General features: G+C 45.1%; 1 protein-coding gene across 1 annotated transcript in view; it reads left to right on the plus strand.

Moving 5' to 3' along the window:
* The window catches only part of LOC144686837 (contactin-associated protein-like 5), a 1,126,003-nt gene that overhangs the window by 609,872 nt on the left and 489,654 nt on the right, over positions 1 to 26,477 (plus strand). Inside the window, exon 11 of the mRNA XM_078552607.1 lies at positions 14,911 to 15,017. Coding sequence (XP_078408733.1) covers positions 14,911 to 15,017 — 107 coding nt within the window. The remainder of the gene's footprint in view (positions 1 to 14,910; positions 15,018 to 26,477) is intronic.

Genomic DNA, 26,477 nt, shown 5'->3' on the forward strand with positions numbered 1-26,477 from the left:
CCAAATTCAGGAGAGTGGAACAGGTAAGGTCCCAAGAGGGCAATCTAATCAAAGAGCAGGACAGGAACCTGGAAAAGGTCCTGTTCTGTGGAAGTGAAATTAAGGAGTATAGAGGAAGGCTCCAAGCTTCAAGCCTAAAGGGAGAAAGCTGCAGGATGCAGATTTAAAGCAATATAGGTGGGCAGGAAGTCAGGAGATCCAAGGGGACAGTTGAAGCTCTGTAATTCTTTACTATGGGCATGTGAAGCAGTGCTGTTCTGTTGGCATGGCTGAGTCAGTAAGAGAGAGTGCATAGAAGAAAGCTTGAATGCACATGGCGATCCAGGGAGAGGAATATCGGAAGGAGAACTCGAAACCCTGGAGGTGGACCCTTGCAGAAAGCATCTGAGAGAAAACATCAGTTTGGGAGAAGATTCTAAAGCAAGTTCTTGGAGAGTGAAGATTGGAAACACTTTTCTGAAAGTCGGAGTTCTGTGAGACTGGTTAGCTCGCAGTGTGACAAGCATCTGGAGGAGAGTTGAGGAGAGATTCATAGCATCTGTTTGGGTTGGTATTTATCACTTGGTTTCAGAGAGTCATGTCTGACCATAGATTGCCTATTGGTTTCATGGACTGTGTACTTACTGTGAACATTAGAGTATAAGGTAGCTTTTGTAACTTGTGTTATCCTTACAAACCTGTAATAATCTGTAAAGGTATAGTTGTGGGTGAAAGAATATTGTGATCTTGTTTAATAACTGTTTTATTCTTTTGTTAAAAGTTCATCAGCTGACTCATGTGACTCTGTTCAGTAGCCACTCTCCATGTATCAAAACAAAAAAATAAAAGTTAGGATCTATCAAGCCAGTTTCCGCCCTGAGATCATACATTAATGACTTAGATTAGGGAAGTGAATGTACTATCACCAAATTTGTGGATTATACAAAAATAGGTGGGAAGGCAAGTGGCAAGGATGACACAAGGAGTCTACAGAGGGAGAGGGACAGGTTAAGTGAGTGGTCAAAAAAGTGGCAGATGAAATATATTGTGGGAAAATGTGAGGTTATGCACTTTGGCATTAAGAATAGAGGAGCTGAATATTATCAGGGAGGTGGTGGCATAGTGGCATTGTCGCTGGACAGGTACTCCAGAGACCCAGGGTAATGCTCTGGGGACCTGGGTTCAAACCCAACCATAGCAGATGGTAGAATTTGAATTCAACAAATATCTGGAATTAAAAGTCTAAGCCATGAAACCATTGTTGATTGTCATAAAAGCCCATCAAGTTCACTAATGTCCCTTAGGGAAGGAAATCTGCTGTCCTTACCTGGTCTGGCCTACAGACCCAGACTCCAGACCCACAGCAATGTGGTTGGCTGTTAAAAATGCCTCTGAGCAAGGGCAATAAATGCTGGTGACACCCATATCCCATGAAAAAATAAATAAATGGAGAAAGACTGTAGGGGTTTGCATGATACAAGTTCAACAGGTAATAGGGAAGGCAAATGGAATGTTGGCCTTTATTTCAAAGGGAATGGCGTATAAAACTATATAAGGCACTACGAGTTTTGGTCTCCTTATCTAAGGAAAGATGTACTGGCAGTGGAGGCAGCCCAGAGAAGGCTCACTAGGTTGATCCCGGGTATGGAGGAATTTTCTTATGAGGAGAGGTTGAGTAGGTTGGGCCTGTGCTCATTGGAGTTTAGAAGAATGAGACTTTATTCAAACGTATAAGATTCTTAGGGGGCTTGACAGGGTAGATGCTGAGAGGTTGTTTCCCCTTTTGGGAGAGCCTAGGACCAGAGGACATAACTCAGAGTAAGGGGTCGCCCACTTAAGACAAAGATGAGGAGGAATTTCTTCTTTCAGAGGGTAGTTAATCTGTGGAATTCTTTACCACAGAGGGCCGTAGAAGCTGGGTAATTAAGTATATTCAAGGTGGAGATAGACATATTTTTAATCAGTAAGGGAATCAAGGGTTATGGGGAAAATGCAGGAAAGTGGAGTTGAGGATTATCAGATCAGCCATGATCTCATTGAATGGCGGAGCAGACTCGATGAACCGAATGGCCTACTTCTGCTCCTATTTCTTATAATCTTATCTGCCTTGTCCAGTAGTGATATCAGCTGGGATCATAACGTGATTGACAGCTCAAAGTAGTTATAAAGTCTTTGATGTGGGGTTATGAACAGAAATGCTTGTTTTTATAAGGGATTATGTAGTTGAAGGAACTTAAATGTGGTGAATGTTTTTTTTTATCAATGAGAGTGTTTCTCCTTTTAAATAGTGAAGTCATCAATAGACACTTAGAACTTTATTTCATGGACCCTGAAGTCTGCCCATGGTGGATATAGGGTGAGTTGAAATGGGGAGTGTAAGGGCAAAGGGTGGTGGATGGGGGATTAATTTGGCATAGGGGTTATGAGAGGCCATGGGGGTGGGCAGGGGCCATAGGCTGGCATTGGGGATTTGAGGGGCCATGAGGGTTGGGTAGAGGTGCATAGGTTGGCATAGGGAGCATGAAGGGCCATTGGGGGGGGGGGGTTAGTAGGGCCATGTGGTGGCATGGGTTGGCATGGAAGGGGCATGGGGACTGTTTTGGGGGTGGTGGTTGAGGGCTAGAGGGCTGTTTTTTGCTTTCTTGTTTTTTTTACAACTGGGATAAAGTGCTAAAGCACCAAGATTGGCCTTTCAGACAGGAGCCACAGTGGTTACCTGGGTTCCTGGGGTTGGCCAGTCTGACTCCTGTTAACACCACCACCCCACACCCCCGACCCCCCGAACGAAAATCAGACCATCCGGGTCACTGTCTCCTGAGTCAGGTTTGTGGAGTTGGGAACATTCCCAACACAGGAGCAAAAATTCAGGCCTGGATTTCAATTCTAGTTTTTATTAATTGAATTTTAATTCCATCCACTACCATGGTGGGATTTGAACCTGTGTTCCCAAGGTGTTAGCCTCTGGCTTAGAGTCTAGTGACATTATCATAATACCACTATGCCCCCAAAATGGAAGTCACCTACTGAGCTCTATATACGTCCCAGTATATTCGCTTTAATTCATTGGTTTTTGAACTGTTCTGTTTGTAGCACCTTGTTGGATAAGTCCTTTAAACAGATTTGTCAAGCTAGAGACTGTAATCTGCTCACCAGGTCACTTTATTGACCATTGGCGGAATACTAATTTTAAACACCATACAGAGTAGTGCACATTAATCTCATATTTGACACTGATGTGCATGGATTTTAGTGAAGGACCTTGAAGATGACTTTACTAAATCTGTTCACAATACTGGGGGCTGAATTTTCAGCTCAGCAGACAGGCGCGATTGGCGGGCCTCAGAGCGGCCAAGAGACAGGCCCCTGACCGTGACCAAACCACCACCAGGATTTGACGTTGGGCTGGCCAATTGAGGCCCACGGCCAATTGAGGAAGCACGGCTTCCCAACAGCCTGGAAGGTGGGGGCAGGGGCCTGTCGGCCGCCGGGTCCAATGGCGACCCGACAGTCAGTTTAAATGTGGCGCAGGCAGCCCCTTGAAGGCTGCTGGTGAAGAAGCATACAGTCTGCGTTGCGGAGACGGTACCTATGGCTTTTGCACGCCAGGCGGGAGGGCAGCTCAGGTGGGCACTTAGACCACCCCCCCCACCCCCGCATTTCGGATGAGTACCTCCCAGGAGGAGTTGGCTTCCAGGAGGGACACCCTTGTACAAGAGATGGAGGGAGGATGCCACCGCACTTAGCAATAAAGAGCTTGGGGGAGGTGGCAGCGCAGGTCAGCAGCCACGACATTGTGCAGCGCACCTGGGTGCAGTGCCGCAAGAGGATCAATGACCTGCTGCATTCAGGAAATGTGAGTATCATGTTGGTATGGATCAGTGTGGTGAAGTGTTAAGGGCTGGCCATCTCCCTGTGGAGATCAGGGGTGATAGAGTCTGAGTGCCAACTGTCAATGACATTGGAGCTGGCCAAGGGGGTGAGCCCTGGCAGCTTGGACTGAGTGCCTTGCGGCTCAAGGGCCACAACTCAGATGTGCCCTGCAAGGTGTTCCTCAGCTGGGGTTGGCCAGGCTGCATTGGCGCTGCAGGTAGAGAGCGGACTAATCACTGCTCCTCCGTCCTTTCAGGAGAAGACAAGCCATAATCAATTGGAGAGGTCTCGGACATTTGGAGGCCTGCCCAACCTGCTGCTGCTGCCCAGGTTCAAACAGGACGCCTTGGAGCTGGAGAGCTGGCCTGGAGAGGCGGGGGTGCCAGACAAAGGTAAGAGCGTAGTGAACAGAGGCGAGAGTTTCGGCTTGTGCCACCATTCTAGTGTAGTCTCTTCATTGATGGGAGCCTCAAACCTGGAGTCCCCATTGATCATTGAAAGACGATGGCACCATGATGCAGATCTTCATTGTCTCACCAGGGTGCCCGGCACAGTGACTGAGATGACTTTAACTAATGACATGTCCTTGTTCTCCCTTAGATTCGCCAGCACACACTCATTCTCAAGACCCCGAAGGGCCACCCCTGACGCCAGAGGACTGCCGGGCTGTGTCACACCCGCACTCTGAACCAGGCACCAGGGCAGATACCAGCATCTTGGTGGGCGTTAGATCAATGGCTACATTGTCAGTGCACATTGGTGAGGGCAATTCACACTCGCTTGAGGTGCAGGTGGAGGTAGAGAGGACTGCTGGAGACCAGGACGATGATAGTTCGAAGGCAGATGATGATCCTCTGGAGTCATCCATTAGGTGGCAGATGCTGGATGTTCAGTGGGAAGTGCCAGAGGATCTGGCAGAGATCCATGAGGGTATGTGTGCCATGGTCTCTGTTGTGGAGGAGTCCATGTGGAGCATAAGCACTGTGTTAACCCTCATGGCCGAGCGCACTGTCTCCTCCATTGAGAGACCAGTGACTCTCATGGAGAGGCAGCTCCAGGAAAAAGAATCAGAGATTCCTGGGGTTGCGCTTGGACCTGCAAGCCCTCACACAGGCAATGATCTCAGGTGATCAGTGCCAGTATGGGAGATGGATGAAGCACCCATCAAGGTGCACATCCATCAATGACATGCAGGGAAATCCAGAGCGACCTCACGTTGGCATACAAGCTGCCTGTCGTCTTTGTGGGCTCGTTTCAGGGCGTTCCAGATGACGGCAGCAGCTCCTCCGCCCCTCTGCCAGTGACCATGGTATCTGATGAGGCTGCAATAACTGGGGAGATGCCAGCCATGGCACTGGCCGCTCCCTCCCAGGCAGGGCCAGCACAGACTTCACTGGCTAGAGGACAATTGCCAAGGTCATCAAGGTCACCAAGACACCAGAGCCAGCAGGCTGCCTCCAATGCCACTGCCAGCGAGGGGGTGTGAGGGGAGGGATTGTGAGGGGAGGCGGTGGGGTCACCAAGACGCAGCACTCGCAAATGTAAGTTTAAGGCACCATGAGCACAAGAGCGACTGGCCATGAGAGACCTTCTGTTCAGTATGTTTGGTTTATATGTCTGCTGGTGTGGACATCAACACCAGTAATGGCCATGTCAATGTGATTTGAATGTGACAATAACATCAAATTATTTTGTTATGATGGCCTGAGTATGCTGCACCTTTTATTTTTGGTGCAGGGTACGTCATTATGTAATGTTGGACATGAGTGGCTCTAAACCTTATTGCACAGGCACTGAGTGAACTTTGGGCTCACATGACAGGCATTTCAGACATCCAGGATAGAGGCGGCAGCCCTGGCATGAGGTGGGAGTGGATCTTTGGCAGCCTAGCTGAAGGAGCATTGGATCAAGGCATCCCTGGTGTCCCTGCCTCCCTGAAGGTTACTGAGGACTGCCTCCACGTTCTCAGCATTCTCCTCACCGTGCTCCTCTTCTGACTCATTACTGGATTCATCCTTTGTGGCCTGTGCAGCTGCCTCAAGATCCTCTTCCTCCAGTGGGTCCTCCCCTTGCCAGAGCCAGATTGTGGAGAGCGCAGAGTGCAACCACTATCAGCGACACCCGCTCTGGGGGTTATTGTAGTGCTCCCCCTGAATGGTCCAGGCATCGGAAGCACATCTTCAAAAGACTTATGGCCCTCTCTATCACTGCCCTTGTGGAGGCATGACTTCTATTATAACACTGCTCTGCCTCTGTTCTTGGGTGGTGGAGAGGCGTCATAAGCTACCTTTTCAACGGATAGCCCTTGTTCCCCAACAGCCTTCCATCCAGCCGAGCTGGAGCAGTGAAGAGCCTCGGTATCTGGGAGTGTCTCAGGATGCAAGCGGCATGGGAGCTGCCAGGGTACCTTGCACAGACTTGCAGAACATGCATCTTGTGGTCACACATTATCTGCACGTTCATGGAGTGGAAGCCCTTCCTGTTGACGAAGGCACCTGGCTCACCCGCTAGCGCCTTGATGGCCACATGTGTACAGTTGATTACACCCTGGATGCGAGGGAACCCAGCAATCACTGCAAAACCTCTGGCTCGCTCCGCCTGGCTGGCCTCGTCCATATGGAAATGAATAAATGTCATTACCCGCCTGACACCAGCTTAACGCAACTGTAGACAGCTGATTGGGAGACTCCACACAAATACCCCACTGACCCCTGGAAGGAGCCAGAGGCATTGAAGTTGAGGGCCGCTGTGACCTTCAGAGCCACTGGCATAGGGTGTCCACCCACACAGACGGAGCTGATCTCAGGCCCAATCATCTGACAAATGGAAGCCACAGTCTCCCTGGAGAGGCGGACCCTCCTGGACATATTGAGGTAGCTGCATCGCCACCTGTAAACCCTGGCAGCAGGATAGTGGCGTCTTCTGCATCCCCTTCCCCCTTCGACTACCTGCTGGACCTGCGCCCCCTGTGCCTGCGCCTCTCCTCCCACAGGTCACTCCCCTGGAAGCTGCTTAGGGGCACCTGGCCTCCTCTCCCGTCTGCCCCTCTCTTCCTCCCCAGAGGAGGTGCCTCCAGCGGAGACCACAATCCCCATTACCAGGGGAACAGAAGGCTGTCTGATACCTGGAAGGGTCCACATGGTTAAAATTCTCTGGGAGCCTTGGAGACACCAATCAGCCCTCACATACAGCCTGGAAATGCGAAAAAATGAAGCCCTGAACAGAAATGAAGCTGCTAAGTACCAATATGCAACCAGCAGCAAACTATCTCCAAAACTCCTCACTACTCACAATGGCAATGCTGCTGACCCTTTTTATCCCACGTTTGAATGAGGTTTTGTGAAATGTGCAATGAGTGCGAAATCTCACAGGCAACGTGAAACCTTGGCCAATTACCTTTTTAATGGCCTTAAGTGGCCTTTAAATTGATGGTGGCTGTACCCCTGGCACCCACGCGCACCTGCCGACTGAAATAATCGTGCAAGTGCGAGATGACATTGGGGAGCTCACGCGATTTCGTGCCCGATCGGGTCAGGCGCGCGCCCACCTGATCAGAGTAAAATTCAGTCCAGGGTCTCAAAGGTAGCAAGAGGTCTCTTTCTTTCTAGCTAAGTTTAAAAAAAGACAAAAGCAAAAGTACCTGGAAAAACTCAGCAGGTCTGGCAGCATCTGCGGAGAGGAACACAGTTAACGTTTCAAGTCCGTATGACTCTTCAACAGAACTAAGTAAAAATAGAAGAGAGGTGAAATATAAGCTGGTTTAAGATGGGGTGGGACAAGTAGAGCTGGCTAGAGGGCCAGTGATAGGTGGAGATAACCAAATGATGTCACAGACAAAAGGACAAAGAGGTATTGAAGGTGGTGATATTATCTAAGGAATGTGCTAATTAAGGGTAGAAAGCAGGACGAGCAAGGTACAGATAGCCCTAGTGGGGGTGGGGTGGGGTGAAGGAATCAAAAAAGGCTAAAATGTAGAGATAAAACAATGGATGGAAATACATTTAAAAATAATGGAAATAGGTGGGAAAAGAAAAATCTATATAAATTACTGGAAAAAAAGGGGAGGGGAATCGGAAAGGGGGTGGGGATGGAGGAGAGAGTTCATGATCTAAAATTGTTGAACTCAATATTCAGCCCGGAAGGCTGTAAAGTGCCTAATCGGAAGATGAGGTGCTGTTCCTCCAGTTTGTGTTGAGCTTCACTGGAACAATGCAGCAAGCCAAGGACGGACATGTGGGCATGAGAGCAGGGTGGAGTGTTGAAATGGCAAGCGGCAGGGAGGTCTGGGTCATGCTTGCGGACAGACCGAAGGTGTTCTGCAAAGCGGTCACCCAGTCTGCATTTGGTCTCTCCAATGTAGAGGAAACCGCATTGGGAGCAATGAACGCAGTAGACTAAATTGAGGAAAGTGCAAGTGAAATGCTGCTTCACTTGAAAGGAGTGTTTGGGCCCTTGGACGGTGAGGAGAAAAAAATACATTTCCTTTGTACCTTTTTCTTGAAGGTCATCTTCCTGCTGGATGTGACCCTATCTCATGTTTTATGACCACCAAGTTGTTCAAACTGATTGTCAAACAGAGTTGTAGGCCCCATGACTTCTTACACTGCACTGTTACTTCCTATCGGTGTTCTTCCACAAGCCACAGCTTTATTGTAAAGGACTTTTAAATGAATGCATTACAGAAATCTTCTTCACTCACACTATTCCCTGCAGTAATAAAAGAAAAGAGCTTTTAAGGATATCATTTAACCTAATTATATCTACATTCCTTGTTAGAATTGTTGGAAATAATAGTAATGTAATAACATAGTGATATTTATACACACCTCTACATGTACTGATACACTCCTGTCCATCCTATTTACTAACATCCAAAAGACAGTCTCAGTTACCCAAAGGAAAACAATACTATCATCGAAGAAGCTTTTTTTCAGACGGTAAGAAATAATGTGAAAATCCTCAATACAGAAATCTGAAGGCAGATGAAAACCTAAAGACCACTTTGATCCTCTCATGGGACCTGGTTTGGAAACATATATGCTTTAAACAGACATACTCCAGTGCGATGTCCTTGCTTGACACCAGTTAAGTAAATCCACTTCAAACCATTGTTGTGTCTATGTTTCGATTAAGCTCAACAGGGCCTCAGAGGAGACTGATGAAACATAAAAAGACAAGTCTTAATGGACAAACTCTTATGACCTGCAGTAATTGGGTGCGCTTAAGAGGACCTGCCTTACTGATACCATCAAACTGTTTACCAAATGGAGAATTAACAGAGTTTCTTTAAAGAGGCTACCAAATGGAGAATTAACAGAGTTTCTTTAAAGAGGCCTTAAATGGCAATTAATTTAAGGTAGCCTGGAAAATAAAAAAATGTCATGGTTGATTATTTGGGACAAGTAATATTCAAAGTATTTATCCAGTAGTTACCCTTTTTCACCCCAGTGGACGTTCAAAGAACACTATCAGCTTTTGGGCCCCTTAGCCCTGGAATTCCCTGCCTAGACCTCTCTACCTCTGACCTGTGTTCAGATGCTTCTTAAAACCCACCTCTTTGACCAAGGTTTTGCCACTGGCCCTGATATCTCCTTACGTGGTTTGGTGTCAAACTTTAGCTGACAACGCATATGTGAGAAGCCTTGATGTACTTTGCTATATCATTGCTGAAAAGAGAGACATGTTGCCGAAGCTTTCGGTCTTGCCTTCATCAGGACAAATGCAAGAATGCCAAATTTCAAACAATCACAGCAATTTATACTACAGGAGTAAAGAGTGCTGATTGGTGAAAAGTCGACTCCGATTGCCGGAGACATTGTCACGGAGAAAACAACATGGAATTATAGGCTCGTGAAACCCCCTTCCTGAGTGTGCTAATAGCTACACTAACAATTTAAGATAATCAGTCCAGCTCGTAACATGGCTCATTACGCTTGCCAGAAGTGACATACATTCATATGCAGGGACCCTCTCTCTGCAAACAAAAGGAATATGTTCAAGCCTTGTGCTTTTTCTGAACTAACAGGGAGCTTGCTCCCGACTTGACCTCCCTACCCCCTCCATGGTAATCTGGCCCATCATTTCAAGTGCAGAATTATTTCCTGAACGCAGAGTTTCAGTTGGCACTTCATATTTTAAGGAAGTTCTGCTGGATGATCCCAGCAAAAGGAATCCCAAATGGATACTCTGTATCTTCCTCATTATGGCAAAATGTCTCAGGACAGTTCATGCAGTGGATTCTTTATGGCGTGTCGAATCTATTATCTGTAAACCTATGTAGCACACACGACAAAAATGGGACAGATTGGTCTTTGGCTGTGCCATCATCCAGGCAGGCAGGGAAGGCCTGGAAGCTGCCAAGAGCTCTGGCACCCTGGCCTACCACTGGATGCCCACCTCCATGCAGTTGATCTACCCCCCCGCCTCTTGCATTGCGAAACTGGAGGCCGACTGGAAAATCCCAGTCTAACAAGTAATGTTCGAATTGCCTGCCCCTCTCATGGGGCTGGGCTGCCTTCCCCTGTCCCTCCCAAAATATCTGGTGCTGGGGACGGTCTCCTGCAACTCGCACTTGGCTGGTGCCAATATTTTAGGGCCACCTCGCCCCTGTTCCCACCTATGGAGGTCCCTGAAAATTCAGCCCTTTGTATCTTATTGCTGAGTTGGTGAGTGTAGAATTACCTCTCTCTGTACTTGTTCAAATTCCTGAGGGGAGAACAGGAAATGGAAAACTATAGAAATGCTGGTAGGACGTTTCCCCTCGTGGAGGGATCTAGAACGAGGGGGCATAGTTTAAAAATAAGAGGTCTCCCATCTAAGACGAGATGAGGAGGAGGAACTTCTCTCAAAGAGGATTGTTAGCCTTTGGAATGCCTATCCACAGAGAGCAGTGGAGGCTGGGTCAGAGAATATATTCGAAGCTCAGTTTGACGGAGTTTTGATCTATGAGGGAGTCAAAGGTTACAAGGGGGTCGATAAGAAAGTGGATTTAAGCCCAGAATCTGAGCAACCATGATTTCTATTGAATGGTAAAGTGGGATCAATGGACTGAATTGCCTCTCCTGCTCTTACATCTTATAATATGGTTCCTCATGGCAAGGACAAACTATATGAAGATGAAGATGACCTTAGGGAAAAATGCAGGTTCTTCTTTCCAAAATGAAGGTACCTGTAAATGGAACAAGTTGGGCCTGTTGAAGAATTACAAGACAATTTTCATTCCTAGGTGGCATGGAGGCATGAGGGTCATGGAGAGGGCGTTTGGGTGGCGAGGGGGGGGGTGGTTGAGTATTTGCGGGCATGACATTCAATCATTAAAACAGTGCCAATATCCCAGTAAACGGAGGCAGGTGTTCTAGCCTGCTGTCCTGACCACCCACCAGCCCCCGTTGCCAGCTTGAGCCTGCCTCCTGAGATGGCAGGCCCGAATTCATCCTGCACCCGCCTCCCCGACATGAAAATACAATGAGCGGGGCCTTTTTAAAGGAGATGGGTCTGCCGGGCGGGGAATCTTCCCTACTTGACCTCTCTACCTCCTCAACGAAAATCTGGCCCATCATTTCTGGGACAGAATTATTCCCTGAGTGAAGAGTTTCAGTTGGCACTTCATATTTTAAGGGAGTTCGGTTGGATGACCCCAGCAAAAGGAATCCTAAATGGGTATTTTTCTCATTATGCCAAAATGTCTCAGAACAGTTCCTGCAATGGATTCCTCTTGGCGTGCCGAATCTGTTATCTGTAAACATATGTAGCGCACTCAACAAAAATGGAACAACCTGTGTTAGCCTGAGCAATTAAAAAACCCAAAACTATTTCTCGCCACTGTCTACTTTGTCATGTAGAGGTGCAAGAAGGTTATTGGAGTGTAATTTGATAACTCATAATGCAAAATTTAAAAAAAACAGGTAAGATAAGATGAAAATAAAATGTTGTACTTCAGCCTCATGAACATGTATAATATTCTCTCTGCCAAAAAAATTAAAACTACGGATTGATGGGCCAAATTGATGGAGAGGGGCATTTCACAGAATTCTCCATGACCTTCTCCACCCACCTTTCAGTTCAGACACGTTTTTGGCCAAAGCTTGTTGGATGTGCAAGGTGATAATTGTGGGGTGGCCTTAGCGAACAAAGGAATGACAGAGAAATAAATTAGATGAATTCAAATCAAATTTGGTGCAGAAAGAGAAATGAAGAGAGGGAAAGAAAGGTTGAATTAAAAGAAGAATAGATGGGTGATACAACAGAAGATAAGAAAAACTTAAATGTATTTATTTTTAATCTCAAAGAAGAATTTGCTACCTGTAGGAATGAAACTGGATAGTTTCAGTTGTTCCCTCTTCGGACCAGAGAGGTTGCTTCGTGTTTCATTAACAATTATCATCTTGTTAAAACAGTGTGCACATTCTTAATTGCCAGCCCTAACTTCCTGTGACAACTTTAATGGGCAACTTGTGTGCAAGTGCAGCAAATTCTTAAAAATAACCACAAGTATACGGGTGAAATGCCATTTGTGCACAGCAAACACGGGGTTGTGAAAATCAGCCAGCAAGTTCAGAACTCACAGTGTGTTCTTAATTCTCTGAACTTGTTGACTAATTTGAGCATTAATAGCAGCTTCATTATTATCCCATTGTTACGTTTTTTTTCAGCAAGCTTTGGCCCAACACCATCTTAGTCTACTGCATTCGTTGCTCCCAATGCGGTCTCCTCTACATTGGAGAGACCAAACGCAAACTGGGCGACCATTTTGCGGAACACCTGCGGTCTGTCCGCAAGAAAGACCCAAACCTCCCTGTCGCTTGCCATTTTAACACTCCACCCTGTTCTCTTGCCCACATGTCTGTCCTTGGCTTGCTGCATTGTTCCAGTGAAGCCCAATGCAAACTGGAGGAACAGCACCTCATCTTCCGACTAGGCACTTTACAGCCTTCTGGGCTGAATATTGAATTCAGCAACTTTAGATCTTAAACTCCCCCTCCCCCCATCCCCACCCCGTTTCTTCCCCACCCCCCCCCGCTTTTTTTTTCAATAATTTATATAGATTCTTCTTTCCCCACCTATTTCCATTATTTTTAAATCTAAAACTAAAACCTTGTTAGCCTTTCCACCCCACCCCCACTAGAGCTGTACTTTGAATATCCTGTCCTCCATTCTTAATTAGCACTTTTCTCAGACAAAACACCTCTTTGACCCTTTTGTCTGTGACATCTTTTGATTATCTGCTCATCTCCACAATCACCACACCCTCAATGTCTCTCTCTCTCTCTCTCTCTCTCTCCCCCCCCCCACCTTATACCAATTTATATTTCTCCCTTCTTCTAACTATGCTTCAGTTCTGCCAAAGGGCCATGAAGGCTCGAAACGTTAACTGATTTCTTCTCCGCCGATGCTGCCAGACCTGCTGAGTTTTTCCAGGTAATTCTGTTTTTGTTTTACCATCTTACATTTGGCTGGAGGCTGGCTTGAGGACTGCAAGGATAGATAACAATTTCTGCACAACAATAAGTAGGATGTTTAAGTCTATGCATGCTGTTGCACTGCTGTAAAAATAGGACCTTGAATGCTAAAGTAATGAAAAGATCGGAGGCATTTGAGTTATGATCCTAAAGACGTGCTCAAAATTGGTTGGGCAAGAAGAATGACTATTGTGAGAGTCCTTGAACTAGCGCAAGAATAAAGAAGTCATGATTATGATGAGAAAAATGACTTTCTCTGGGCACATTATTCAGGAGTCGCCAGGAAAAATGGGCTGCTACTTTCTGTAAAATTGATGATAATAGATTAAGAGACAGGCAAAGAAGAACATGACTCGGTGATGTGATGGAATGGGTAGGTGTGCTATTGTAGTTTGGTACAATCCACCCACAGCGTGATTGAAAAAAATGGAGTGCAATGGTCATGGAAAGGGAGAAAACAATTGTGTGCATGCATGTGTGCGCTTAAGTGTATGCGAATGTAATAGGAAACAAATGTGTTTTCTCAAATGAAGTGGGTTGGTTAGAATTCATTACAGGGCAGATTGTATACACTGCCCTTGTCTTTCCAAGTGAGAGTGGTTGCGGATTTGGGAGATGCTGTTGAAGAAGCTATGCAGATTGTTGCGTTGCATCTTGTTGATGGTAAACACTGCAGCCATAGTGCACAGTGGAGGGACTGAATGTTTAAGGTGTTGGATGGGATGGCAATTATGTGGGCTGCTTTGTCCTGGACGATGGTAGACTCCTTGAGCATTGTTGATGCGGCACTCATCCAGGCAAGTGGAGAGTATTCCATCACACTCCTGACTTGTGGAAAATCTTTAGAGAAACAAGGGGCGAGTCACTTGCCAAAGAATATTTAGCCTTGTAGCTACAGTATTTACAAAGGGTCATAGGAAATAGAAGCATGAATAGGCCAATTGACCCCTCAAGCTTGCTCTGCAATTCAACTAAATCATGGCTGATCTTCTCCCTCAACACCATTTGCCCACACAGTCCCCATATCCCTTGATATCTTTAATTGCCTGGTACTGTTAAGCTTCTGGTCAAGGTTGACCCCTAGGATGTTAATGGTGGGAATTTGTCTATAGTAACCCCTTCATTAACAATTATGTTATTGAAAGGGTAATTGAGCAATAATTGCTAGAGTTCACTCTTTTTGGTGAGTTTGATGAGTAATTAATATGCAAATTAAGGGCAGAACACCAGTTGAGCAGCGTAAATCAGCCAACAACTTGTGGTGATTCACAATTTGTAGGTTATCTCTCTTCATTGCTACACGAGTGGCCAGTTTGCTGATTAATAATAACGTGTGTCATTCAAACACTGTTATTTTATGAGCAAAATATGGCTCAGAGTTTTTTGTTTACAGCTTTAGATCTGAAAGCAACATGTATTTCTCACACAGCTCACTCCCCCAACCATTTTTTTCCACAGAGCATGTACTACTGGTCAGGACCATCCAGTAGCATTTATTGTCTGTTTAAATTGTTGTCTAGTTTTCTAGTAGGAATTGTTCTGATACTTGTGACATTGGTGTAACCAAGATTGATAATCATCCTGTCAACTCTTATAATTATAGGTGTTTACCAAATTACTGTGAGCATGGTGGAGAATGCTCTCAGTCCTGGAGTACCTTTTACTGTGACTGTTCAGGGACAGGCTATACGGGAGAAACATGCCACAGCTGTAAGTATCACTCGCATTACTTATTTTCCTCTTTAGAATATGAAGGTGCAGTGTTTTCTTTGTTGCATAAAGAGCGATTAGTGCAGTTGAAATTGTACTTCAATAATTCCAACCCCAGTGATTCAAATTTCCCAATTTTAATTGAAAGGGTTGAATTGCAATCTCGTGGAAGGTGTTAGTGCACATCTTCTAATGAATAAAGAAGAATTATTCTGCAGAGGATCACTTGTCCTCTTCAGTAGATACTGTGTGAGTTGTTGGTAAATGGCACCACATCAAATGAACTGGAAAGTTTAATGAAGCAATTGGACATATTTTAATAGCTCTGAAGAAGAGTCATACGGACTCGAAATGTAACTCTGTTTCTCACTCTACAAGTGCTGCCAGACCTGCTGAGTTTTTCCAGCATTTTCTGTTTTTATTTAGGACATGTTTTAATGCTTGAAAGCAACATTGATTTTTACCTCATGCTGAAAGGGGGACAGCTAGACCATATGGATAGTCTCTATCATGTTTGAAAAGATAATTAGCTCCACAAATGTCCCCATCCTCAATGATGGGGGAGCCTAGCACAAAAGATAAATCTGAAGCATTTGCAACAATCTTCAGACAGAAATGTCAAGTGGATGATTCATCTCGGCCTCTTCCGGAGGTCCCAGCATCATAGATTCCAGTCTTCAGCCAATTCGATTCACTCCACGTATTTCAAGAAATGGCTGAAGGCACTGGATACTGCAAAGGCTATGGGCCCTGACAAGATTCTGGCAATAGTACTGAAGACTTGCGCTGCAGAACTTGCGCGCCTGGCCAAGCTGTTCTAGTACAGTTGCAACACTGGCATCTACCCGGCAATGTGGAAAATTGCCCAGGTATGTCCTGTACACAAAAAGCAGGACAAATTCAACATGGCCAATTACTGCCCAACAGAATGCTATGGTGCTATGATTGAGAGATGAATAGTATAAAGTATTGCAGGCGTATGCTTTCTATAAACTTCTCAAAGAGCGGCAATGCCTCCTGTGTAACAGAATATGCAATCTCACCATTAAAGCACCAATAACTAAACAAAGCCCAAAAGCTTTGTTAAGCAATAGTGTGCCATTCAATGTATCCATTATCTACAGTGTAAATATACTTATGAGCTCTAAGAAACAAACATGAGGAACAACACAGACACCTTATTGGCATCCATGCCTTCACATGCCCAAGGTCCTAAGCTCTGGGATTCCTTACCTAAACTTCATTGTCTCTTTAAGTCTCTCTCCTCTTTTAAGATGCTCCTTTAAACCTTTCTCTTTGACCAAGCTTTTGATCATCTGCCCTGTTGCCTCCTTAGATGAATAGGCATCCAATTTTGTTTGATAACCCACCAGGTGACTTTGGATGTTTAATTAAGTACAATGCATTATATACATACAAATTGATGTTACTCCTGACTGTATTGTGGTGACTCACACATTCTAGATGCTCCCAATTTTATTTTAATTCATTGATGTGGGTGTCACTGGCTAGGCCTGCATTTATTGCCCATCCCTAATTGCCCTTGAGAAGGTGGTGGGGAGCTGCCTTCTTGAACCGCTGCAGTCCATGTGGTGTAGGTACAACTACAGTGCTGTTAGAGAGGGAGTTCCAGGGTTTCTATCCAGCCACAGTGAAGGAACGGCGATATATTTCCAAGTCAGGATGGTGAGTGGCTTGGAAGGGAACTGTCAGGTGGTGGTATCCTTAGGTGTCTGCTGCCCTTGTCCTTCTAGATGGTAGCAGTCGTGCATTTGAAAGGTGCTGTCTAAGGAGCCTTGGTGAGTTCCTGTGGTGCTTCTTGTAGATGGTACACACTGGTCGCTGGTGGAGGGGTTCATGTTTATGGATGGGGTACCAATCAAGTGTGCTGCTTTGCCCTGGATGGCGTCCAGCTTCTTGAGTGTCGTGGAAGCTGCACTCATCCAGGCAAGTGGGGAGTATTCCTTCGCACTCTTGACTTGTGCCTTGTAGATGGTGGACAAGCTTTGGGGAGTCAGGAGCTAAGTTACTGACTGCAGGATTCCTCGCCTCTGACCTGCTCTAGTAGCCACAGTATTTATATGGCTAGTCCAGTTCAGTTTCTGGTGAATGGTAATCCCCAGGGTGTTGATAGTGGGGGATTCAGCAATGGTAATGCCATTGAACATCAAGGGGCAATGGTTAGATACTCTCTTGTTGGAGATGTTCATTGCCTGGCACTTGTCAGCCCAAGCCTGGCTATTGTCCAGGTCTTGCTGCATCTGGGCATAGACTTCTTCAGTATCTGAGCAGTCATGAATGGTGCTGAATGTTGTGCAATCGTTAGTGAACATCCCCATTTCTGACCTTATGGCGGAAGGAAGGTCATTGATGAAGCTGCTGAACATGGTTGGGCCTAGGACTGAGAAACTCCTGCAGTGATGCCCTGGAACTGAGATGATTGACCTCCAACAACCACAACCATCTTCCTTTGTGCTAGGTATAACTCCATCCAGCAAAGAGTTTCCCCCCGATTCCCATTGACTCCAGTTTTGCTAGCGCTCCGTGATGCTACACACAGCTGAATGCTACCTTGATGTCAAGGGCAGTCACATTCACCTCACCTGAGTTCAGCTCTTTTGTCCATATTTGAACCAAGGCTGTAATGAGGTCAGGAACTGAGTGACCTGGGCAGAACCCAAACTGAGCACCAGTGAACTGGTTATTGCTAAGCAAGTGCCACTCGATAGCACTGCTGATGACCCCTTCCATTACTTTACTGATGACCAAAAGTAGACTGATAGGGCAGTAATTGGCCATGTTTTTGATGATATTGTCCATTCTACACCGTAGTCCAAAATTGCTTCTCATTCAGTGCAATTATACTATTAACTGTTATAGCCCTGAAACAGTAATAGTAGATGCTGCCTCAGAAAGCAAAGAACAAATCCTCCATGCTGTGAGAGGTAAGATAAAACAGATTATAAGAAACACCCAAAGCCAATTCATGGGAAAGCAGGAATTCTGCTCTTGTGCCACATCTCCCAAGTTACCACTCATTTCTTGTATGGAATGGTATCAGCCAAAGCCTGGAACTTGTCCATATCTTTTTTAGAACACTTGCCATTAATTCACATTTGCTACATGAGCCAGCAACTTGTTCTAAAGCTCGTTGATCTGCTGCAAAAATGAAAACCTCCTAACATCTAACCCAACGCTATGCTTACGTAACACACGTACACGTCCCTCATTAACTCTAACCTATCTCATTCAAAACCCAGTCTATTGGGAACCTCAACCTTCTTCTACTCTAGTTAACCTGTGTAATTCGGACAGTCACACAGAAACAACGTGTTCACAACTTGGGGAGATCATTCATTGCATTTCTACTCCACCATTCACAAAGAATTTAGAGTTCATCACTCCCTCTTTCCCATTGTCACAATGTTGACTAAGCTCTTCCAAGGTGCTTGCCTTTACTGCCTAACCATTACTAATCCTATTTACTCTTTGTGTGAAGTAGAACTAAGTTTACTCGTCTGCAGTTTGAACCTGTATCCGCTTGTCCTGTTATCACACAGTTATGCTTTACGCTTTAGAAATTATAGTACAACCTAGAGGCTCATTGTGTCTGTGTCAGTTTGGAGCACAGCTGGAGCCATCGACTCGAATATTGCTTTCCCCATATTCTTTTATAATCTTTCTTTCCAATATGTTCCAGTGGCTTTAATGGAGCTTTTCCTTTTGTGTCTGTCATGTTCAAATTCTACTTAGTCACTCCTCACACTTGAAACAAAGCAACTGCTTTCAATGCAGCCAATCAGCAATGCACCCAGAATAACCTCACGAATGGTTAGGTTCTCGGTTATACCGTCACCGCTTGTTTAAAGAAAAGGCTTTAAGATCCAATGAATTTAATATTGATTCACTTACAGCTCACTCTCCTTACTCACTCTCCTCAGCTCATTCCAGTCCCGTCCAAACGGTGATTAATGTGTGCAGCCTGATCCAGCCTCTCATATTTAAAGTCCTTTTTCTGTACCATTTAATGGTGTATACCTCTAACACTGTCAGATCTTCTTTGTGTCAATTCTTTTGCAGTGTTAATGCTCCCTTTTCCACCGTGTTTGCGTATGTGTGAATCTGGAGGTCTGGAGTTGGGTGTGGATTCTGGTGCTTCAGTGGAATGTGTAAAATTGTGCCCGGCAAAAGGTTTAAGCGCCGTGACCGTGATGTTTGCTTGGTGACCACGAGGTTTTCCACAAACTGTACGGCTGGCCTGTGCTCTCTCGGCTGCTGTCAGGATCCGTTCTCAGTGATTTAGTGTGGACTCGCACCCATGAGTACGTGGAGTCAGCCTGGACCCAGATCCTAGAGGGAAACTTCACAGCAAATCGCAACCATAACTCAAAAGTAGTTGGCAGTGAGCCAGCCATTCTGAGATTTGAGATTCCTGTGGTTGGTTTTTAATCTTTGAAATTCACACAAGAAAGAAAAGGAAAGGACTTGCATTTATATAGCACCTTTCACAGCCTCACGATATCCAAAAGCACTTTGCAGCCACTGAAGTACATTTTTGAAGTGTAGTGCCTGTTATAATGTAGGAAATAACAGCAAATAAGTTGCACACAGCAAATTCCAGCAAACAGCATCAGCAATGCGACAATGATCAGATAATCTGTTAGTGATGTTGGTTAGGTGATAAATATTAACCCCGTTCTCCTTCAAAATAGTACCACAGGGTCTTTCATGTCCACCTGGAAGGGCAGGCAGGGCCTTGACTTAACTTTTTTTCATTCGTTCAAAGGAAGTGGGCGTCACTGCCTAGGCCAGCATTTATTGCCCATCCCTATTTGCCATTGAGGAGGTGGTGGTGAGCTGTCTTCTTGAACCGCTACAGTCCATGTGGTGTAGGTACACCCACAGTGCTGTTAGGAAGGGAGTTCCAGGATTTTGACCCAGCGACAGTGAAGGAATGGCAATATATTTCCGAGTGAGGATGGTGAGTGGCTTGGGGGGAACTTCCAGGTGGTGGTGTTCCCATGTGTCTACTGCCCTTGTCCTCCTAGATGGTAGTGGTTGTGGGCTTGGAAGGTGCTGTCTAAGGAGGTTTGGTGAGCTCCTGCAGTGCATCTTGTAGATAGTACACACTGCTGCCATTGTGTGTTGTTCGTGGAGGGCGTGAATGTTTGTGCATGGGGTGCAAATTAAGCTGGCTGCTTTGTCCTGGATGGTGTCAAACTTCTTGAGTATTGTTGGAGCTGCACTCATCCAGGCAAGTGGAGGGTATTCCATCACATTACTAGATGGTGGACAGGCTCTGGGGAGTCAGGAGGCTAGTTACTCACTGCAGGATTCCTAGCATCCAACCTGCTCCTATAACCACACTATTTATATGGCTACAAGAGCAGAACAGCTTATCTGAAAGACAGCACCTCTGACAGTGCAGCACTCATGAACTACTACACTGCTGTGTCAGGCTAGATCACAAACTCAAGTGGGTCTTGAACTCATAATCTTCTGGTGAAGATGTGACCCATTGAATCATGGTTGGCACCAACAAGAAGTCATCTGAGCAAGCGAAAGAAATTAATCCTTTTATTGTTAACAAAGCTTGAGCAAGTGATGCAGTGCATGCCTATAGATATATGTATCACAGAAGAACTATACTGAAATTATCTTACAGTAATTCAGTATCACTCTGAAATGCTTGAACAGCTATGCTAATATATTCTAACATATGAATAATTGAGTTCATTATTAAATCTGAGGATTGTAATAAGTTGCTCCTGATGGGAAGGTTACAATATCTATCAGACCTTTATGTTTTGAATTAAAAAATAATGAAATGATTTAAATAAAAGCACATTTAATCTTACATATATATTCTTGGTTTCCATACTCTTGATCTAAATGGAATTTGAAGTCAGTTGCTTTGAAAACATCCTTTTTTTTTGCTGGCATGGGAATAGGTTTGGAGCTATAGCCATAACATTTAGCTCAAGATAAACCTGGTTCGTCAGTTTTGTGCCATATTTAGAGGGGTTCTTGCACTATTTGTCTGAAAGCAATCTGCAGCATAAGTACAACCCAGGTCTGTTTGGAGTGGTGGTGTGCTGGTAGCACTCTCCTGTCAGAAGCATAAGGTTGAATGTGCAAGTTCCACTTCAAGGCCTTGAAGGTGCGATTAAGGTTGGCATGCCAGTATAGTAATGGTCGAATGTTTCTTTCAAATATTTTGGCGAGACAGTAAATCAAGGATCAGTCCACTGGTATAAATGTATGTTTTAATATTTTATGGCACTGTTTGAAGATTGTTTGATGTCCTGGCCAATACCCCCTGACAGCGCCAGCACAAGCAGTTTCTTGAGCCCTTTCCTGTCTTGTTGCTGTGTCCAAAGTGCATTGGCTGAAATGATGGTGTAAGCAGATTCAGTAGTAACTTTCAAAAAGGAATCGGAAGCCTACATAAAAAGGAGACATTTTCAGAACTATGGGGAAACAGCCAGAGAGTTGAGCTAATTAGTAGTTCTTTCAAAATGCTGGCACAGGCACAATGCTCCGAATAGCCTCCTGCTATGCTGTATGATTCTATGAAATGGCTGCACGACATCTGTATGACAATAGTCACTGTAATTCAAAGTAATTAATTGTGTGAACTGTTCTAAGATGTTTCTGAGGTATGTTATAAATCACTGGATGAATATAAATCTTGCTTTCATTTGTGATAGGTCATAATTTATGATAGGTATGTATTCAACTTAAATGCTCGATGGTAGCTGATATCCCATAATATTGTTCGCAGGTAAATAAAATACTCCCTCTTCTTGTAATTGTGTTATCTCTATATCTTCCTCCCCCTGCCTGTTAATCTTACATTCTCTCTCTATGTGTATTTCATGGACTCTGTCATATCCTACTAGACTCCTATGGGGACCTTTTTCTAGTTTTGAGGTTCCAAACGCTTGATATTAGTATGAACTATCTTGTGTTTGCTCTCATGGATTAGACTAATTCTCAATCAAATTTCATAGTCTTGTCTGAACAGAAGATCAACCAGACACTGATTGATTTGACATGGATAAGCTGATATGGCATGTTGGTTTTGAAGCCTAATTACGAATGGACCTTTCCTGGTCTCTTGCCTCATCTCCCCTTTAAGGTTTGTGTTTATTAAATACTGTTGAGCATATTGAAAAATTAATATGGATATTGGGGACACTTACTCTACATTAAGTAATTGATTGTGAAATCTATAAACCCGGAGTCTTTTTATAATTGAATGATTGAGAGGTCCTGACTGCTCTTCGTTTATGTTACGACACCTTCCAGGCCAAAGCAGCCCATCCACCACCTTCTATATTCACTCCCTCCACCACCAATGCACAGTGGCAGCAGCTGTGTACAATATACAAGATGCACTGCAGCAACTCCTTCTACAGCACAATCCAAACTCGCAGCCTCTACCACCTAGAAGGACAAGGGCAGCAGATGCATGGGGACACTACCACCTGAAATTTCCCCTCCAAGCCACACACCATCCTGACTTGGAACTATATCACCATTCCTTCACTGTCGCTGGGTCAAACTCCTGGCACTCCCTCCCTAACAGCACTTGTTGGTGTACCTACACCACATGGACTGCAGGCATGCAAGAAGGCGACTCACCATCATCTTCTCAAGGGCAATTAGGAATGGGCAATAAATGCTAGCTGAGCCAGCGGTGCCCACATCCCGTGAAAGGACAGAAAAAAATCTTGGTTTGTGTTATTCTGTTCTTACCTGTCCCTCGCCACAACTGCTAGAATATTGACGGATGCAGTTATATGCTTCATGGAGACCTGATTTGAAATCGTAAGCCTCAGTCCTTTAGCTGGCCACTTCAATCTATTCCCTGCTTTCTTTCTCTGCGTAGACTTGCCTTGTTGTGAAGTCTCAATTCTAGGTCTTGATGTTCTGCACACGAAGAAATGGGAGATCTGTTTATTTAGACCATAGCTAGAACACGACATACAGTTCTGGTCACTGCATTACAGGAAGAATGTGATCGTACTAGAGAAGATACAAAAGACGTTTATGAGGACATTGCGAGGACTGGAAAATGTTAGTAATGAGGAAGGATAGGCTAGCATTTTTTTTCTTTGGAACAGAGGAGGCTCTGAGGAGATTTATTTGATGTATATAGAATTATAAGGGATCTAGATAAAATAGATAGGATGGACATATATCCCTGTGTAGAGATGTCAATAACCAGGGGACTTAAAGTGATTGGTGGAATGATTAGGGAGAGTTGAAACGTATTTTTTTTTCACTCAGAGGGCAGTGGGGGACTGAAACTGAGGGTGGTTGAGGTAGTGACACTCAATGTATTTTAAAAAGTATTAGATATACACTTGAAGTGTGGTTAACTTATGGCTACAGACCAAGAGCTGAAAAGTAGGATTAGGCTTAATGGCTCTTTCTGAACTGGCACAGAGCCGTTGGACTGAATAACCTCCTTCTGTGCCATGAATTTCTATGATTCTGTCACTCACTGTACTCCACAGGGCACTTTGTCAGCTACACAAAGGAAATTGGAAGCATCATTATTGCTGCAGGTAACAATTTTGATCAGCATACATTGAACAGCGTCAATGTGCTACTAAATGCAAGATCTTCACCACATCACAAGCCACAATCCATGTGTCTAACCTGCTTCTCCTTAACATTTTTTAGCATATGCAGCTGGGAGTATCCATTGTTATGGACAGGGGAGAGACGATAGGATGGTTTCCCCCTTTTTCCATCGCTCGACTGGCCAAAGACATCCGTCTTTGAAAGAAAAATGTTTTAAGGACCCACTCAAACAAGCACACAGACAAGCGTACACACACACCCACACATACCTACACCCACACACACACATAAGGAAAGGTGATTGCAACAGAGGTGACATTGCACTTAGGTCTTAAAAGTCCAAATAACCTTTGTCACACTTGCTTCTTTCGAGATGAAGGCTTGAAAGGCTGCAGGCCTGCGATTCCCTTTTTGGCCCACTGAAGAATTGGAGGTTGGAGGTTTCTGAAGACAGATTCACAGTGGCTTATTGCTTGCAGCCATGCTTTCTCTGGCTTCACTCCGGTTGAGGTGCAGTCGAGACCTGCAGTGAAAAGCTGGATTGGTTCCTCAAATGGTAGGTAAAAGTCAGCCCAACTTCCCTACCACCTGTTGGATTTTAGGCAGTGTCTTGTTCCTTTCCTGGCCTGGAATTCTTCTTCTCTCCTTCTCCCTTCTGCTCTCAAAAATGTGCCTTATTAAATGTCCCGTATCAGAAACAGAGTTTCTGCCATGTGACCATAGTATCTGTTTGTCCATTGCCCTCATACATGGTCTCTGATGGCTTGGGCATTGACGCACGATGGTGTTGAGTTTCCCCCTTGTGATTAATTGTTCTTATTTCACCCATTCTTTGGAATTCCACTCCACAGCTGAGAAATCTGAAAGTCTATTGTGAACTATTCCCTGTAATTATTTGAGTAAGGGCAGTCATTAATCAAATTGATCTGTTGCATTTTAATGCCTTCTGCAGTGAAATGCCCTGAAAGGTCATTTACATTTTAATGTCTTGTCCAGGCAGGCAGGCTAGCTTCAAGAATCATGTGCAGTTCCATGTATATTGACAGAGAAGAAGAAAGATCGCTTGACTTCTTAACTCCGTTTCGTTTTTAAGATAAAATGTTTATTTGAAATAAATTAGAGAGTCCATAATGTGTGGCCTTGAGGTCTGGGCTTTTTTTTAACCTTTTTAATAATTGCATCCTATTTCATTGGTTCCCCGAGCGGTGAAACATTTCTGCCAACCCTGTTACTCTTACCCTGGCACCTGGGAGACTCACCGAAACAAAGCACCTCAAGGACTGCTTCTCTTCTCTTGAGTTCCTCTGCTTTTCCTACCCTACATTTCCTCTGCACAGTAGCAAAGCCCCGCTTCTGTTTACACTTGCTTGTGCCAAAATGTCTTTATGCATGTTACGTAGCTGAGTTGACATTCTTACAGAAAGGGCAGGGAACACAAGCAGCTGTTCCTGCATTTCCTTAGTTCTACTGTTTGACTGCTGGTGTTTGAAACTACAGTTGTGTCAACTGTGCCTTATAGTGGGTAGCACTCTCATCTGTGACTTAGAAGACTGTGGGTTCAAACCCCACTTCAGTGCTTTGAACACACAAATCTTGACTGACAATCGCAAGGCAGTACTGAGCGAATGCTGCATTGTTGATTGTGCCTTTCAGACGATGTATTAAACTGAAGTCCCCCCCCTGCCCTCTCAGATGAACATAAATGATCTTGTGGCACTATTTTGAAGAAGTGCAAAGGAATTATACAGGAGCTTTGAGAAATAATTATTAATCCGTCAACATCACAAAAATAAACAGACTATCCGATCATTATCACATTGCTGTTTGTGGGAGCTTCTATGTGCAAATGGACTGCTACATTTCCTACATTACAACAGTAACTACGGCTGGGATTTTCCGTGCCCGCCTGCATTGGGCGTGTTCAGTGGCATGAGCGGGCAATATGCTGTGATTGGTTTCACGACGGCATGAAACCAGTTTGCGATCGTCCACTGAGCCCGCCGATGGCAGGCCACGTTTCCTGCCATCGGATGTCGGAAACTACATAACTATATTGTAATACATCTGCAGATCATTATTAGGCAGCCTGCCAGAGCCACCAAACCCCAACTCCCACGCTCCCCCCCCGCCCCCCCACCCCCCACAACCTTGCTGGATTGTTTGTCCACTTCAGCAGAAAAACACACCAATGTGTTTCACAACAGCATATATAAGGCGTGCACTTGGTGGGCTGCACTTTGCTCTGGACTTCAAGGTTTCTTTGCCTATCTTGCTTGAGTCAGCACTCGCAGTCATCAGCACCAAGCTTCACAGACAGCACCACATCACTTTTAGGGGTTAGGGGGGGCTCAGTCACAGGCAGGTCTCTACCTACCAGAACAGCCATATGTGGGGTGGCTTTTCTATGGCTGCAGGGCTAGTGCTGGCTTAGGGAAGGGGGAGAAGTGGCCACAAGCAAGAGAAGAGGCTGCAGGATGAGGGCTGTGCTGGGGAAGGAGGATACCCTACTTGCACAGATCAACGTGCACCCCCACATGTTTGGGACGATGTGGCGTGAAAAGCTGCCGTTGCAGCCAGTGGGTAAACCGTCATTTTACCCGCCCGCTACCGCACTTAGTGCAAATCTGAGAGGATTCCGTCCCATATTTCAAAAGTGAAGTGTTTTGGGTGTCCCAAGGCCATTAAAGGTACCATATAAAATTAAGTCCAAGTTTTTAACAGAAAGAAGCGATGACAATGATGCATAAAAATGCACCGCCCCCCCCGCCCCAAGCCACACTCTACTTCCTTCCTCCTCCACCGCCAGGTAAGGGAACATCCAATTGCTTTACGTGAATGGAAGATGTTTAGTGGGAGGCAAGAAAG

This window comes from Cetorhinus maximus, chromosome 11 (genome assembly GCF_964194155.1).
Source record: "Cetorhinus maximus chromosome 11, sCetMax3.hap1.1, whole genome shotgun sequence".
Lineage (NCBI taxonomy): Eukaryota > Metazoa > Chordata > Chondrichthyes > Lamniformes > Cetorhinidae > Cetorhinus > Cetorhinus maximus.